A 19,267-nucleotide genomic window follows, 5' to 3' on the forward strand; every position below is an offset into this window, starting at 1 on the left:
CAATTTTTTACTAATGCATACAGGATAAAAAATAAATAAAATAAATAAATAAATAAAATAATAATCTAAAAAATAAAAAAATAAAAAAATAGATATCTTTTTTAAAACTGCATACATGATAAAAGTGCAATTTTAATATTGAGTTTCTTTTTTTTAATGAATGAATGTTTTGTTTAGTTCAACTATTTCCTTAAAATACACAATTGAGGCTACAAATTGGGTTTTATCCGCTTACTCGATTCATCAAAAAGTCATCAACGCATTACTCAATTACTAAACTAATCGACAGCTGCAGCCTGAGTCGTCAAAGATCCTGCTATTTCTACGGCTGCACTGCAAAAAAATAAAGTGAAAGATCCTCTATACGACAGAGCTCACTGCTCTTTTTAAGCACCTGCTGCAAAAAGCACCACACATATCAGTAGTCGCGTTTTTGGTTGAAAAAAAAACCGTAAAACACAGCGCTGTAGCATCACAATCTGATTTATTACTGCTCTCCAAAACAATGGTCATTTGTAATAGTTATATTTAAACATTTTAGAAATTAAAACACATACTATATAATACCTGAATAAAATAAATCTCGAGAATTTTTATTGAATATTTTTTTGTTTACTGCAGCTTATTGTGAAAAAGGAAGATTAGATCATGATTTGGCATCAACATCAACTCATGCTCTATTCCAGTGTTTTTCAACCTTTTTTGAGCCAAAGCACATTTTTGGCGTTGAAAAAATGCGGAGGTACACCACCAGCAGAAATCATTAAAAAATAAAACTCAGTTGACAGTAAAAAGTTGTTGGATATGACTTTAAAGCATAACCAAGCATGCATCACTATAGCTCTTGTCTCAAAGTAGGTGTACTGTCACCACCTGTCACATCACACCCTGACTTATTTGGACTTTTCTGCTGTTTTCCTGTGTGTAGTGTTTTACTTCTTGTCTTGCGCTCTTATTTTGGTGGCTTTTTCTCTTTTTCTGGTATTTTCCTGTAACAGTTTCATGTCTTCCTTTGAGCGATATTTTCCCGCATCTACTTTGTTTTAGCAATCAAGAATATTTCAGTTGTTTTTAATCCTTCTTTGTGGGGACATTGTTGATTGTCATGTCATGTTCGGATGTACATTGTCTTTGCTCCACAGTAAGTCTTTGCTGTCGTCCAGCATTCTGTTTTTGTTTACTTAGTAGCCAGTTCAGTTTTAGTTTCGTTCTGCATAGCCTTCCCTAAGCTTCAATGCCTTTTCTTAGGGGCACTCACCTTTTGTTTATTTTTAGTTTAAGCATTAGACACATTTTTACCTGCACACAGCCTCCCGCTGTTTCCCACATCTACAAAGCAATTAGCTACCGGCTGCCACCTACTGACATGGAAGAGTATTACACGGTTACTCTACCAAAAACTCAACAACAACACATCATTTGCAGACTATAATTACTGGTTTGCAAAAACCCAAATAGGTGAAACTAGATCATCTCCGACGGCACACCAGACTGTATCTCACGGCCCACTAGTGCTTGAAAAACCCTGCTCTATTCCATACGTCACCTTTCTTTGATTGACAGCTCTTGTTATGGACACCTGCTGCTGCTGAGCAACTGACACCAGATCAGTGCACAATGCACACGCGTCTAACTAACATGACCACTTGAAATGTGATGAGAGGGAAGTGAGCTGCTAACTAATCAGTCTTAGTGGTATCAGTTAGTTATTGGTGTCCCTTTGTCTAGTACAGGGGTCGGCAACCTTTACCACTCAAAGAGACATTTTGACCCGTTTCCACAAATTAAAGAAAACAATGGGAGCCACAAAACTCTTTTGAAATTTAAAAGATATGTAACACAACAGAACAAATACCCAGAATCCCATGCAACCCTAACTCTTCCGGGCTACTTTATACACCCCCGCTACCACCAAAGCCCGCCACCCCAACCCTGCCCCCCCACACATCAACAACACCCCCCACCCCCCGTGCGTAGATTGAGGTGGGCGGGGTTTGGTGGTAGCAGGGTGTGTAATGTAGCCCGAAAGAGTTAGGGATGCATGGGATTCTGGGTATTTGTTCTGTTGTGTTTATGTTGCGTTACGGTGTGGATGTTCTCCCGAAATGTGTTTGTCATTCTTGTTTGGTGTGGGTTCACAGTGTGGCGCATATTACTAAGAGTGTTATAGTTGTTTATACGGCCACCGTCAGTGTGATCTGTATGGCTGTTGAACAAGTATGCCTTGCTGTCACTTAGTGTGTGAGCAGACAAAATGTGACTGGGCCGGCACGCTGTTTCTTAGGTGAAAAAGCGGACGCGACGACAGGTTGTAGAGGACGCAAAATGCAGTGCCATCACGGCACGCCCTCAATTTTGTTGTCCGGGTGAAAATCGGAGAATGTTTGCCCTGGGAGAGGCAGTGAAATCCGGAAGTCTCCCGGAAAAATCGGGAGGGTTGGCAAGAATGCAGCTGAGCCGCATCAGAGTGGTCAAAGAGCCGCATGCAGCTCCGGAGCCGCGGGTTGCCGACCCCTGGTCTAGTAGGTCATTGATGGCGTATAGTTCTTCGGTGGGGTGTGGCGCCAGACTTGTAATCGTCTTCCAAAACACTAGGGGGCAGTGTCTCCAGAAAGAGCAACTGCAGCGGTTGTTGACTAGATACTGTATCACCTTCCTGTCAAGTGACGACATGTGTGTCTACGCCGGAACTAATCATTCACAATCATCAGATTCCTTTTGAATGGACGTTTTACTTGTAAACCAGAGGAAAATACATTCGCAAAGACGGACCGTGCAACTTCTGAACGAGTGGCGGCAGAGGACGCTATTGATATTTGCAATGCTAAACTCCGTTTCATCAATCAAATGTAGTCACTGGAGACGTTTGACTCCGTTTCACCAATCAAATGCAGTCACTGGTGACGTTTGACTCCGTTTCACCAATCAAACAGAGCCAGGCCATGATTAACTGCCCAACAATCTTAAGCTTACATGAACTCAACATCAAATTTGAGGAAGCACATCGCGGTGAGTAACGTTAGTAGATATTTTGGCTGTCACCGTAGGCTGATGTTAGCTTCCCTGCTATGAATCACTGTCAAATGTACATCGTGTGGGGACATTTATTAACGCACCGCAGCCTCATAGAGAGACAGACAAAGACACACGCACACACACGCACAGTCGCACACACACACACGCATGCATAGAAACACCAATCAGAAGTGCACAGTGTGTTCCCAGGTGCAGCCCACACCTATCAGTTTATGGTTTGCGTAAAGGCTAACTTGTTATTTTCCTTTGTAATCTCTGCCTACTGAGCCTATGGTGCTGTTAAGTTATTGTGGCTCAATTTGCCTTAATTTTTTTTATGTTAATGTATTATTATTTAATATATATTATTGTTTTAGTTGCTTAAGAGATATTCCTGGCTCTGAATTTGCTCATTGCTATTTTTATGTTTTTGTGCATTATTTGATGCCGTCATCATTAAATGAACAGCTTACTCATCAGTTACTCAGTACTTGAGTAGTTTTTTCACAACATACTGTTTTGCTTTTACTCAAGTAAATATTTGGGTGACTACTCATTACTTTTACTTGAGTAATAAATCTCTAAAGTAACAGTACTTTTACTTGAGTACAATTTCTGGCTACTCTACCCACCTCTGGTCACGTGACTTCAAAGGACTTCATGTGATTCGATGAACCTGCCACTATTACACAAAGTTTATGTAGGATTTGTTGAAAAACTTAATGCCGAACAATGTCTTATTGTGGGCAAACGCTTCGAGATATCGACTTTTCGTAAAAAACTGTGACGTCCTCAAGGCTTTTAGGAACGTTTCAGTGTTCTCGGATGTCCGATAAGTGGAGAAATAGGCGAATTAGAGCGAGTAGGAAAATAATATTTGTGATTTTGGTTTTTTTTCACGCCGACATTTAACATTGGAGTCAATGAGAGCTGACTTTCTTGGCTTTGAGGGCCAACAGAAGCCTAATGGGACACATGAGTTCCATAAAAGTGACATTTTCTGAGAGAGGACATGTGTGTCAACGTTTTCACCCAAACACATGACAGCGGGATATAAGATGGGGCCGTGAGGACAGGTTGTTCACCAAAAAAAAATCAAAAAAATCGGGGCTTCCACGCTCTAGTAAATTAGAGTGGACGTCGTCCGCTTTAACGAAGCAAGGCCGATGGCCATCCAGCCAATATCAAACATTGGACGTCAAAATTTTTTCAGCCAGGGTTAAAGTAGACAAGTGTGTGAACAAATCGAGACGTTAAGCACCGAGCTACGTGAAAGTATGGCTGAGGTACAAGAGGAGGCAATCTTGTCTTTTTGGCGTTTGTCTCAGAGCAATCGTCCATGAAAATGAAGGTACCCATTCAATTGGCCCATTTGTGGACAGCGTTGCCATGGTAACATGAAATATTCACAATTTAGAGTACCCCCATCGGCGCGAACGAGCCCTTTCTGACGGTATAACATATGTGGGGGTTTGTTGGCCGGTTTCGTCTCGTATTATTCGCGGTAGAATAAAATAGAAGAACTTTGAATTAAGTTTGAAGCAATGATAAAATGGGCTGCTTGCATTGCAGCAGGCCCATAATTAAAACTGTTAAATAACTATTTTTTAAGGGTGTTTATCTGTATAGTCATGTTCAGAGTTCACAAATGTTTGTAAATATACCGTACTTGAAAGATTATTGAATTAACGGAATAAAACCTGTTGGTAGCAGCTACTCAGTGGTCTAGTGGCTAGAGTGTCCGCCCTGAGATGGGTAGGTTGTGAGTTCAAACCCCAGCCGAGTCATACCAAAGACTATAAAAATGGGAGCCATTACTTCCCTGCTTGGCACTCAGCATCAAGGGTTGGAATTGGGGGTTAAATCACCAAAAATTATTCCCGAGCTGCTGCTCACTGCTCCCCTCATCTCCCAGTGGGGGTGTAACAAGGGGATGGGTCAAATGCAGAGGACAAATTTCACCAAACCTAGTGTGTGTGTGACAATCATTGATACTTTAACTTAAGATTGACAATAAAAATTGAAAAGAGTGCCGTACTTGACATTTTCTGGACGACAACAACAACAAAAACACATTCAGTAATTATTTTTTAGAGCGCATCGAGATATTAAGTACAAAATATCAGTTGTCATGCAAAGTGTGTAATCGTTGTTGTTTCATTTCATACAATAATTTGTGCATTTCAAGCACAAAGTCTGCAGGGGGTAGGGGGGAGGAAAGTAAACACCAGGCTGAACACACACTGAGCTTCTTTGGCGCCCTCTAGTGGCCCAAATAGCGTGTAGCTTCTCCTCTCATTTTCTTCTTCTTCCTCACATCCTTCCATCAACCACAGTCTTCCTTTCATTTCATGTCAATAAGCAAGTCCTCCAATTAGAGGTTGGGGTGAAAATATATGCTAAAAAAAAATATATATATATATAAAATAAAATAAATATATATATATACTTTGAATTTTACGTTTTCTTTGGACACTATATACTTTACATTCTATGTTATATTTTTACTTTAAAAACATTTTTTGACCATGACAAACCTTCAACAGATGAATCCAAAACTGAATATTGCGCAACTTTATCCTACATGTTTTGTATATTTTATAGACAAAAAGGGTCTGTTTGCAACCTTTGCCAAGAGGGGGCTAACTTTCCAAAGTTAGCTTCCAGCTTTTAGCAAGGAAATACCATATTTTCCGGACCATAGGGCGCACCGGATTATAAGGCGCACTGCCGATGAGCGGGTCTATTTTATATATATATTTCCATTTGAATCTATTATTTTTAATTCTATGAACGTTATCATTTATTATTATTTTTATTTACGTAATCTTGTCTTTTTATGACAGAAATATAAGTAAACTGAGCACCTAATATTTAGACTTGTTTCAATTAGTGTTAATAGTTTATTTTAAATATTTAATTTATATAAATATATATGTATAATATTATTTTTCTATTCTTTTTTTTCAGAAGTAGTTGTATTTTTCCGTTTCAGTTTATTTAGTTAAAAAAATAAAATAAAATAGTCAATACATTCTAACATGCCCATTTGCATTTTAATATATTTTTAATTCTATGAATGTTATAATTTATTATTATTTTTATTTACATAATCTTGTCTTTTTATGACAGAAATATAAGTAAACTGAGCACCTAATATTTAGACTTGTTTCAATTAGTGTTAATAGTCTATTTTAAATATTTAATTCATATAAATATGTATAACAAATATTAACATTTTTATTTCATTAATTTCCCTATTAATTTATTTTTCTATTCTTTTTTGTATTTTTCAGTTTCACTTTATTTAATTAAAAATAATAATAATAAAATAGTCAATACATTCTAACATACCCATTTTAATATAATATTTTTAATTCTATGAATGTTATAATTTATAATAATTTTTGTTTTATATTATCTTAAAATAATAATAATAATAAAATAAAAATAAATATATATATATATATATATATATATATATATATATATATATATATATATATATATATATATATATATATACTTTGAATTTTACGTTTTCTTTGGACACTATATACTTTACATTCTGTTATATTTTTACTTTAAAAAAAATGTTTTGACCATGACAAACCTTCAACAGATGAATCCAAAACTGAATATTGCGCAACTTTATCCTACATGTTTTGTATATTTTATAGACAAAAAGGGTCTGTTTGCAACCTTTGCCAAGAGGGGGCTAACTTTCCAAAGTTAGCTTCCAGCTTTTAGCAAGGAAATACCATATTTTCCGGACCATAGGGCGCACCGGATTATAAGGCGCACTGCCGATGAGCGGGTCTATTTTATATATATATTTCCATTTGAATCTATTATTTTTAATTCTATGAACGTTATCATTTATTATTATTTTTATTTACGTAATCTTGTCTTTTTATGACAGAAATATAAGTAAACTGAGCACCTAATACTTAGACTTGTTTCAATTAGTGTTAATAGTTTATTTTAAATATTTAATTTATATAAATATATATGTATAATATTATTTTTCTATTCTTTTTTTCAGAAGTAGTTGTATTTTTCCGTTTCAGTTTATTTAGTTAAAAAAAAAAAAAATAGTCAATACATTCTAACATGCCCATTTGCATTTTAATATATTTTTAATTCTATGAATGTTATAATTTATTATTATTTTTATTTACATAATCTTGTCTTTTTATGACAGAAATATAAGTAAACTGAGCACCTAATATTTAGACTTGTTTCAATTGTTTATTTTAAATACTTAATTTATATAAATGTATATGTATAATAAATATTAACGTTTGTATTTAATTATTTTCCCTTTTAATTTATTTTTCTATTCTTTTTTCAGAAGTAGTTGTAATTTTCTGTTTCATTTTATTTAATTTAAAAAAAATAATAAAGTCAATACATTCTAACATGCCCATTTTAAACTAATATTTTTAATTCTATTAACATTATAATTTATTATTATTTTTATTTACATAATCTTGTCTTTTTATGACAGAAATATAAGTAAACTGAGCACCTAATATTTAGACTTGTTTCAATTAGTGTTAATAGTCTATTTTAAATATTTAATTCATATAAATATGTATAACAAATATTAACATTTTTATTTCATTAATTTCCCTATTAATTTATTTTTCTATTCTTTTTTGTATTTTTCAGTTTCACTTTATTTAATTAAAAATAATAATAATAAAATAGTCAATACATTCTAACATGCCCATTTTAATATAATATTTTTAATTCTATGAATGTTATAATTTATAATAATAATTTTTGTTTTATATTATCTTAAAAAAATAAATAAAAAAAAATAAAAAAAATAAATAAATAAAAAAATAAAAAAAATAAATAAAAAAAAATATATATATATATATACTTTGAATTTTACGTTTTCTTTGGACACTATATACTTTACATTCTATGTTATATTTTTACTTTAAAAAAATGTTTTGACCATGACAAACCTTCAACAGATGAATCCAAAACTGAATATTGCGCAACTTTAGCCTACATGTTTTGTATATTTTATAGACTTAAAGGGTCTGTTTGCAACCTTTGCCAAGAGGGGGCTAACTTTCCAAAGTTAGCTTCCAGTTTTTAGCAAGGAAATACCATATTTTCCGGACCATAGGGCGCACCGGATTATAAGGCGCATTAAAGGGGTCATATTATGATTTAATTCTAAATATAAAAGACTTCCTTGTGGTCTACATAACATGTGATGGTGGTTCTTTGGTCAAAATGTTGCATAGATGATGTTTTACACATCATCTTCAAGTCGCTTTCTGACAGTCGCTATCAAAACATAATATTGAATCAAAATCAATGTTATTATGAATTATTGACCTATCCAAGGTTCCCATTACTTCACATCAAATATTCCACTAAGAAAAATATTTTTGGTGGAAGATTGTGCAAATTTGGTAAATAAATAACCCAAAAATTTATATTTTGTTGTTTTCTTACTGTACTGAAAATGAGCCGAACCGTGACCTCTAAACCGAGGTACGTACCGAACCAAAAAATTTGTGTACCGTTACACCTCTACTTTTTATTATTCCTATCTATGGCCCAATAAGTAAAATAGATGAGAGTACCTGCTTTTTTTTTTTAACATTATTTTTAAGCATAGCCTTACCCTTTCGCCTCTTCATTTCATCATCACCTCCTCTTTAATCTGACATAGCCGCCATTAATCCCCTTCTGCTTTTGCTCTCTTAATTCTCCTCCTAAAAGTGGAGGATGAAGTGGTGCTGATGCAACATGTCTGACTGAGATTACGCCGCCTAATCAGCGTACAGAAGAAAAAAAAAGATGTTCCACAAGCGTGAAGCTTTCCGCCGCGACTTTATGGAGAGAAATTCCCGTCACTTCACGCAATCGATAGAACCATTGGAACATCTCTTCATCACCGTGTGGCATTACCACTGACCAGACAACATGGAGGCACACTTTAGGAACATTCCATCCACTTCAGAGGAGTTACATGTTTGAAGTGCGGCACTGAAGTAGCACAAATACTTCAATATAAGTAAACTGAGCACCTAATATTTAGACTTGTTTCAATTGTTTATTTTAAATACTTAATTTATATAAATGTATATGTATAATAAATATTAACATTTGTATTTAATTAATTTCCCTTTTAATTTTTTTTTCTATTTTTTTTTTCAGAAGTAGTTGTAATTTTTCGTTTCATTTTATTTAATTAAAAAAATAATAATATAGTCAATACATTCTAACATGCCCATTTTAAACTAATATTTTAAATTCTATGAACATTATAATTTATTATTATTTTTATTTACATAATCTTGTCTTTTTATGACAGAAATATAAGTAAACTGAGCACCTAATATTTAGACTTGTTCAAATTAGTGTTAATTGTTTATTTTAAATATTTAATTTGTATAAATATATACGTATAATAAATATTAACATTTTTATTTAATTAATTTCCCTTTTAATTTATTTTTCTCTTCTTTTTTCAGAAGTAGTTGTATTTTTCCGTATTTCCCCGGCCTGCGTCTTCCTCAAACACGGCTTTTCACTGACGCGCGTATGTAACCGCCTGTGACACCCCCCCCCCCCCCCACCCACCCACCCACCTTTCATGCTCATCTTCATCCCCACATCATCACCCAGCATGCATCACTGCTTCGGGGTCAATCGTTCACTTCCATGGACTCATCAGATTGACGATTGCTCACTTCTACTCAGTGATGTGAGGGTTAGGGGCGGGGCTTTTGTTTGTGGCGTAAACCTCATTTCTCTATTGATTAGAAAGTCGCTTAAAAAGTAATTTTTGTCTGAATATGTTCACTCGGTACCAGGGTTGGACGGCATACTAATGAATCATATCGGTACTATACCGCCTTCAAAAAAGTACCAGTCCCTCACCCCTAACCCTAACCCCCGTCGTCGTCACGTCATGACAATGCTGGTTTTACGAGCAGAGGAGCATGTTCGGCAGCGCACACACACAGAGTACTTACAAGCAGACACAGTGTGTAGACAGAAAAGGGAGAATGGACGCATTTTGGCGTAAAAAGTGAAGATAAAGGTGAAGTTATAACACTGAAACACCCTCGGGAAGAGCTGCTTTAAGACATCCATCCTACTAGCTACTACTAAATCACTAATCCTGGTCTCCATGGCGACAAATAAAGTAAGTTTCTTACAAGTATTATTATCACTGGAGGAGGAGGAATAGCTAAACATGCTTCACTACACACCGTAGGAGGATACAATAGCTCACCGGCGTCACAATGTAAACAAACGCCATGGGTGACATCCACTGTAATGATACCAAGTACAAGAGTGTGTATCTAGTCGATGCTACTGTGATTACGTCGATATTTTTTTATCATAACAAAAATAGTTTTTTTCAAATTCATTTGAAACTCATTTCATGAGTTACATCATTATTTTTGTCATATTTTTTTTAGTGTTGATTTTTTAAAATGTGTATCTTTAGAGTGCCTTAAGAACTGTGAACCTCTCTGATCAAACTAAATCTCCTAATCTTTCGTGGATGGTTGCCTAGCAACATACATACATACATACATACATATATATATATATATATATATATATATATACACACACATAATATATATATATATATATATATATATAAAAGGGCTGTGAATTTTGGCCACCACACATTTTGATTTGATTCTTGGGGGTAACAATTCAATTCAGAATCAATTCCCGATTCAAAACTATTCTAAATTCTAAATTAATAAGTTTTGATAACATTGGCTGCCTGTTCTATGATTAACTACATTCCTCCATAAAAAAAAATAAAAATAAAGATAAACACCTGTCAAATAAAACATTTCATACAATTCTACCCAAACATGTAAAATGGTCAAATACAAATAAGGAAACAAGAGAAGTGTCACGCAATTCTTTTCTAAAGTAAATCTGTACAGCAGATATGATTATCTACATTAACAATATGATGTAGATGCTCATTAAAAAATAATAATACATTTTTCCTGAGTGGCTGGACAGGACAGATTTAAAAAAACAAAAAAAACAAAAAAAATCGATTAATTTTTTGAATAAATTAAGAATCGTTACAAATAAGAATCACGATTCATTTGAATATATATATATATATATATATATATATATATATATATATACGTATATATAAACATATATAAGTATATATGTACATATTTACGTATATATACATATATATATACACATATATATATATACACACACACGTGTGTATATATATATATATATACATACATACATATATACGTGTATATATACACACACATATATATACATATATGTATATATATATATATACATACACATATGTATATACATATATGCATATACACGTGTATATATAAATATACATATATACGTATATATATATATATATACACGTGTGTGTGTATATATATATATACATATATACGTGTATATATGTATGTATATATATATATACATATATACGTGTATATATGTATGTATATATATATATATATATATATATATATATATATATACATATATACGTGTATATATACACACATATATACATACACATATGTATATACATGTATATATATAAATATACATATATACGTATGTATATACATGTGTATATATATATATATACACATATGTACGTGTATATATACACACACATATGTGTATATATATATATATATATATATATATATACATATGTACGTGTGTGTATATATACACGCACATATGTATATATATATATATATGTATATATATAAATATATATATATATATACATATAAATATATATATATACACATATATATATATATATGTATATATATACACATATATATATATATATATGTGTATATACATATTTATATAGATACATGTATATGTATAAATGTGTGTGTGTGTATATATATATATATATGTGTGTATATATATACATATATATATGTATACGTATAAAGCATTTGAACATTAATTTATAATCAGGTCATTATTAATTGATAACATTAAGCACATGCAGCAATTTTTCATTATTCTTTGCTGTTCTACACTTCTTTGAATATGTTGAAGTAAAAAAAGGTCAAAGTTTCCCTCACAAGTGGAGAGTGTGAGGACGTAAAATCTGACCAGCATCCTCCTTTCCTCCTACAGGACAGAGAGCTGAGACCGGAGGAGATGGACGGTAAGACCGAGGTCACTTTTCTCCCTCAACCTGACAACACCACCTTTCATGCTTCACCATGTGTGTGTGTGTGTGTGTTCCCTCAACACCACCTTTCATGCTTCACCATGTGTGTGTGTGTGTGTGTGTGTGTTCCCTCAACACCACCTTTCATGCTTCACCATGTGTGTGTGTGTGTTCCCTCAACACCACCTTTTATGCTTCAGAGTTGCGTGAGGCCTTTCTGGAGTTCGACAAGAACAAGAATGGCTACATCAGCCACAAAGACCTGGGGGAGTGCATGAGGACCATGGGGTACATGCCCACCGAGATGGAGCTCATAGAACTCAGTCAGCAGATCTGTGAGTGCAGGAACACACGATTGCTTGCCAAGTCCGAGGTCACGGACAAGGACCTGGTGTTTGTCACGCAGGCGGAGGCAAAGTGGACTTTGAAGACTTTGTGGAGCTGATGGGACCCAAAATGCTGGCGGAGACCGCAGACATGATTGGAGTCAAAGAACTGCGAGATGCCTTCAAAGAGGTCAGGACTGAATGTCTTGGATTAGTTAGAAAATATCTTATATAGTAGAGAAAGGTTTCATTCCTGGGAGGATCTCACGTGAGAGGAAGAGGGGGGGTTAATCATTTTGCAATGCAGTCTGCTGAAAATAATGGACAGCGCCACTCTACAAAGCAACTGTGGCCACAAAACACATTTTAAGATATTCAACACTCATCTGCATTCTAGCGGCTCGTGCAATGTGTCACGTTTCATGTGTCAGATAAACCGCAATAAATAGGGGCTTCCTACTGTACAGCTTCTCCAGGTGTACCTCACAATTCTAATTAATTCCGATTCGATGAAGAATCGATTCAACACAATTCTCTAATTATTATTTGGTATCTAAATGATAAGAAAACCTTTTCCAAACAGGTAAAAAGTTACAAACATTGTTTATTATTTTATTTACAAAACCCAAAAGCAGTGAAGTTGTCACGTTGTGTTATTCGTAAAATAAAAACAGAATACAATGATTTGCAAATCCTTTTCAACCTTTGGTCCGGAGGACACGACGTCCAAAAACAATTTGAAATGTGGACTCGTCAGACCACAGAACACTTTTCCACTTTGCATCAGTCCACCTTATATGAGCTCGGGCCCTGGGTGTTGTTGATAAATGGCTGTGGCTTTGCATAGTAGAGTTTTAACTTGCACTTACAGATGTAGCAACCAACTGTAATTACTGACAGTGGTTTTCTGAAGTGTTCCTGAGCCCATGTGGTGATATCCTTTACACACCGATGTCGCTTTTTGATGCAGTACGGACTGAGGGATCCAAGGTCACGGGCATTCAATGTTACGTGCAGTGATTTCTCCAAATTCTCTGAACCTTTTGATGATATTACGAACCGTAGATGGTGAAATCCCTAAATTCCTTGCAATAGCTGGTTGAGAAATGTTCTTAAACAATTTGCTCATGCATTTGTTGACAAAGTGGTGACCCTCGCCCCATCCTTGTTTGTGAATAACTGAGCATTTCAAGGAAGCTGCTTTTATACCCAATCATGGCACCCACCTGTTCCCAATTATCCTGTTCACCTGTGGGATGTTCCAAATAAGTGTTTGATGAGCATTTCCTCAACTTTCTCAGTCTTTTTTGCCACTTGTGCCAGCTATTTTGAAACATGTTGCAGGCATCAAATTCCAAATGAGCTAATATTTGCAAAAAAATAAAGTTTTCCAGTTCGATCGTTAAATATCTTGTCTTTGTAGTCTATTCAATTGAATATAAGTTGAAAAGGATTTGCTACGGAGCCCCTAAAGGGACATTTTTGTATTTTATTTTATTTTTTAGACATGTATCTCGTGCGCACGAGAAACTATTTTTTTTATAAAGTTATAAAAAAAAAAAAAACATTTTATAATTTTTTTAGACATTTATCTCGTGCGCACGAGATAAATGTCTAAAAAAAAAAAGTTTTTTTATTTTTTTTTATAACTTTATAAAAAGTTTCTCGTGCGCACGAGATACATGTTTAAAAAAAAATAAAATAAAAATTATAAATTATTATTTTTTTTTATAACTTTATAAAAAGTTTCTCGTGCGCACGAGATACATGTTTAAAAAAAAATAAAATAAAAATTATAAATTATTATTATTTTTTTTTATAACTTTATAAAAAGTTTCTCGTGCGCACAAGTTATTTAAAAAAATGTATAATTATTTTTTTGGGTTTTTGGTCATGTATTGAGATACAACATGCTGTCTAAAAAAAAAAAAAATTATAACATTTCATTTTTTTATTTTTATAACTTTATAAAAAGTTTCTCGTGCGCACGAGAAAGTTTTTCATGTCTAAAAAAAAATATATATTAAAAAAAAAAAAGTCCTCCATGTCCCTTTAGGGGCTCCGTAATTTGCAAATCATTGTATTCTGTTTTTATTTACCATTTCGGTAGGTTGTGAGTTCAAACCCCGGCCGAGTCAAGACTATAAAAATGGGAGCCATTACATCCCTGCTTGGCACTCAGCGTCAAGGGTTGGAATTGGGGGTTAAATCACCAAAAATGATTCCCGGGCGCGGCCACCGCTGCTGCTCACTGCTCCCCTCACCTCCCAGGGGGGGTGATCAAGGGTGATGGGTCAAATGCAGAGAATAATTTCACCACACCTAGCGTGTGTGTGACGATCAGTGGTCATTTTTTTTTTTTTTCTCCAACTTTTTTTATTGGCATTTTCAAATGGACAGAAAAAAGTGCAAGTCGAAACAGTACAATTTTAAAGTCAGTAAATTATTCACACCCTTTCCCTTAAAACCCAAACCACCCACCCACCCCACTCAGGTCCCACCAACCCTAACCCTAAAAAAAATAAAAAATAAATATATATATATAAAAAATATATAATAATAATAATAAAATACAAATAAAAATTTAATAATAATATATAATAAAATAAAAATAGAATAAAATAATACTAATAAATAAAAGGGAGATTATTTCTCATCTGCGTCTGGGCATAGGTCAAGAGAGTTGACATACAGCAAAAAAGGACTCCATGAGCTTTTCAAATGCTTGAGCCGAGCCCTTTAGCGAAAACCTAAGTTTTTCGATCAGTGGTAATTTAACTTAACTTATGCCACTGCTTCTTTGTCTCATTTTGTCCACCAAACGTTTTATGCTGTGCCTGAATGCACAAAGGTGAGCTTTGTTGATGTTATTGATTTGCCGGAGTGCTTATCAGGCATATTTGGTCAATCCATGACTGCAAGCTAATAGATGCTAACATGCTATTTAGGCTACTAGATTAATTTAACTTTTTACTGCTTTTGGGTTTTGTAGAATCGAAATGAGTAAAAATGGCGATTTTGATGTGATTTTTTTTAACTCCCATAACAGCTTCTATTTAAAGTTAAAAAAAAAAGTTTCTTAAAAGACTGCATTGTTTTTAATGGTACTGTGTCCTGGAGTAAAAGATGCAATAACGTGCTCCTAGTTCGACTCCAACGGCGACGGTCAGATCAGTTTGACAGAGCTGCGTGAGGCCATGAAGAAGCTGATGGGGGAGCAGGTGACCAACAGGGAGATTAACGAGATCCTCCGAGACGCCGACCTGAACGGAGACGGTCTGGTGAACTTTGAGGGTGAGCGCACGTCCCCCGGTCTTTCTCAGGTCGCCACGTTTTCACCTTCTTCCCCCCCCTTGCTCTTCTTTTGCAGAGTTTGTGCGAATGATGTCACGCTGACGTGCACCACGGCGGACCTTTTTCTGGGACTCTTTCTTTGACTGCAGAGTTATATTTTTGTAGAAAATATTTCAAAATGCATTAAAAAAAGTGAGTTGTGAAGAGTACGAATGCATACTGTAGTCTAGGGGGTGTGGACTTCTTGTCATGTAACAGTCAATAATATTCATGTTCATTCCCAAATGCAATATTTATTACAATTGTAAATTGATTCATAATTTTTAAAAATCGATTACAATTTTAATTGTTTTTTTTACTTTAAGAATGGATTTTTAAAATATATATTTTAAGGCATACTTGCCAACCCTCCCAAATGTTCTTCATATAAACAGCGTGCCAGACATGTTATAACATCTACGGCTTTTAGAGAGTGCACAACTACACACACAAGGAGACGAAGCAGAAGAACGAAGAAGACGAGTAAGAAGAAGAAGTACACTTGCAAGTTCCAAAATGATCGGAAACAAGAATTTCAGTTCATCCGGGACAGCTCGAAGGGGAAGGGGTATGCTGCCTTCCCCCTTTGGAAGATTCCAGACTCTGGTGCATTTGATGAAGGCACTTGTGTGCGTGCCACACAGCAATGCATCATCAGAGAGGGTGTTGAGCATGGTTAGAAAGATAGTGACAGGGAATCGAACGAGGATGGACAATTCAACCCTAAACTCACTCCTTTCCTGCAAATTAAATTTCTCAGATGCTGCCCATACCTATGCTCCTTCAAAGGCTGTGCTACTGGCTGCAAAGCATTGCACTTTCAAATACAACAATGAGTAGAGGAGTGTTATGTGTGTATATGTGTAAATAAATGAACACTGAAATTCAAGTATTTCTTTTATTCATATATATATTTTATTATATATATATATATATATATATATATATATATATATATATATATATATATATATATATATATATATATATATATAATAAAATAAATATATACAGTATATAGCTAGAATTCACTGAAAGTCAAGTATTTATTTTTATTTATATATATATATATATATATATATATATATATATATATATATATATATATATATATAAAAAGAAATACTTGAATTTCAGAGAATTATAGCTATAAATATACTCCTCCCCCTTAACCCCGCCCCCGCCCCCATCTCCCGAATTCAGAGGTCTCAAGCAAGTATGTTTTAAGGCCATATCCATGATTACTTGCTGTTATGGAAAGGTTTTATTATTTTCTATACCGAATAATGTATGTCAGTTTGAATCGAGAATAGAGTCTGAATCACAATCAAATTGATAGATTTTTGAGCGCCGTGTGTAATGTTCTATATTTTCAATGGAACGCATACAATTTTGGTGTTGTTTACTTGAGTCATATTGCAGTCTACACGTATCTCTTATGTGTGACCGCCGTCATATTGCAGTCTACACGTATCTCGTATGTGTGACTGCCGTCATATTGCAGTCTACACATATCTCTTATGTGTGACTGCCATCATAATGCAGTCTACACGTATCTCTTATGTGTGACTGCCATCATATTGCAGTCTACACGTATCTCTTATGTGTGACTGCCATCATATTGCAGTCTACACGTATCTCTTACGTGTGACTGCCGTCACATTGCAGTCTACACGTATCTCTTATGTGTAACCGCCATCATAGTGCAGTTTACACGTATCTCTTATGTGCGACTGCCATCATATTGCAGTCCACACGTATCTCTTATGTGTGACTGCCGTCATATTGCAGTCTACACGTATCTCTTATGTGTGACTGCCGTCACATTGCAGTCTACACGTATCTCTTATGTGTGACTGCCATCATATTGCAGTCTACACGTATCTCTTATGTGTGACTGCCGTCTTATTGCAGTCGACACATATCTCTTATGTGTGACTGCCGTCATATTGCAGTCTACACGTATCTCTTATGTGTGACTGCCGTCATATTGCAGTCTACACGTATCTCTTATGTGTGACTGCCATCATATTGCAGTCTACACGTATCTCTTATGTGTGACCGCCATCATATTGCAGTCTACACGTATCTCTTGTGTGACTGCCATCATATTGCAGTCTACACATATCTCTTATGTGTGACTGCCGTCATATTGCAGTCTACACATATCTCTTATGTGTGACCGCCATCATAGTGCAGTTTACACGTATCTCTTATGTGTGACTGCTGTCATATTGCAGTCTACACGGAACTCTTATGTGTGACTGCCGTCATATGGCAGTTTACATGTATCTCTTATGTGTGACTGCCATCTACTGGTCAGACTTATCATTTCCCCATGTACCAAATAAAATAGCTTTGAGGTCGGTAAGCACGACCAGAATTATGCCGTACATTAGGCACACCAGGTTATAAGGCGCACTGCCGAGTTTTGAGAAAATGTAAGTATTTTAAGTGCGCCTTATAGTCCGAAAAATACGGTAATTGTCTAGGCATTTCATTATTATATATATTTTATGTACTTGCTTTGAAGTCAAGCAGATATTTAAGTATTTTTATTTTATCACAAACATTCTTTGGAATAAAAGTTACGATGTTTGTTGCATAATCAGATAATGTTGCATGCGGTACAGTCGTCCCTCTATCGCTATTAACCGGTGATAAATTAATTCCCGCAAAGTAGGACTCATTCATTATCAATCAAATAATTACATAACTAGAGCACAAAACATCTGTTTATGACCTTCTTAATATGTTTTTCATCATTTTCAGAGCCCTAAGGATGTGAAATAACACAAATGAGTCATTCTGCCTGAGGCTGAGCCAATCAGAGGCCGCGATACTGAACAGCAGCCTCTGGTTTGGTCTATAGTGGCTAATACTAATAACATCAATACAACATAGTATTGATATTATTAGTTTATGTAGCCTGTGGAGGGGAGCAGGGTGTGGAAGGACCGGCCTCGATACACAGCTGGCAGGTGATTGGATTACCCAGCTGGGGAAGTGATTGGATTACCCAGCTGGGGAAGATCATCAAACCACCTGCCATGCTTATTAGCAGCAGCCGGTCCGAGACACGATTGCTGGAGTTGGAGCGAGAGAGAGAGAGACACTAGAGAGCAAAGTAGAGACACGCCGGACTGAAAAGTCCTATCTATATACTGAAAATAAAAGACTTGATCCAACCTGAATACCGGACTCCTGTGCCAGTGTGTGGTGGTCAGGGGAACCCACTCGAGGACAACTGCTACATAGCCATTTTTAATATCGGCCACCCAAAAATTGTAGAACATGCCAAAAAAAAAAAAAAAAAAAATCCATGGTGTGGTAAAGCCGCAATATTTAAAGTGCACATGCAATTGTTCTGTAA

At 34.9% G+C, this 19,267-nt stretch overlaps 1 protein-coding gene across 2 annotated transcripts in view; it reads left to right on the forward strand.

Annotated features, from left to right (window-relative positions):
• LOC133576963 (calcium-binding protein 2-like) overlaps nt 1–16,783 on the forward strand; it is a 39,069-nt gene extending 22,286 nt beyond the window's left edge. For both annotated transcript variants that reach the window (XM_072912428.1, XM_061930405.2), the window contains exons 5-9: nt 12,199–12,229; nt 12,436–12,570; nt 12,642–12,751; nt 15,708–15,855; nt 15,932–16,783. In XM_072912428.1, the coding sequence (XP_072768529.1) occupies nt 12,199–12,229; nt 12,436–12,570; nt 12,642–12,751; nt 15,708–15,855; nt 15,932–15,957 (450 nt within the window). In that variant the 3' untranslated portion in view covers nt 15,958–16,783. The remainder of the gene's footprint in view (nt 1–12,198; nt 12,230–12,435; nt 12,571–12,641; nt 12,752–15,707; nt 15,856–15,931) is intronic.
• Nucleotides 16,784–19,267: the final 2,484 nt, after the last annotated feature.

Source organism: Nerophis lumbriciformis, linkage group LG36 (genome assembly GCF_033978685.3).
Source record: "Nerophis lumbriciformis linkage group LG36, RoL_Nlum_v2.1, whole genome shotgun sequence".
Classification (NCBI taxonomy): Eukaryota; Metazoa; Chordata; class Actinopteri; order Syngnathiformes; family Syngnathidae; genus Nerophis; species Nerophis lumbriciformis.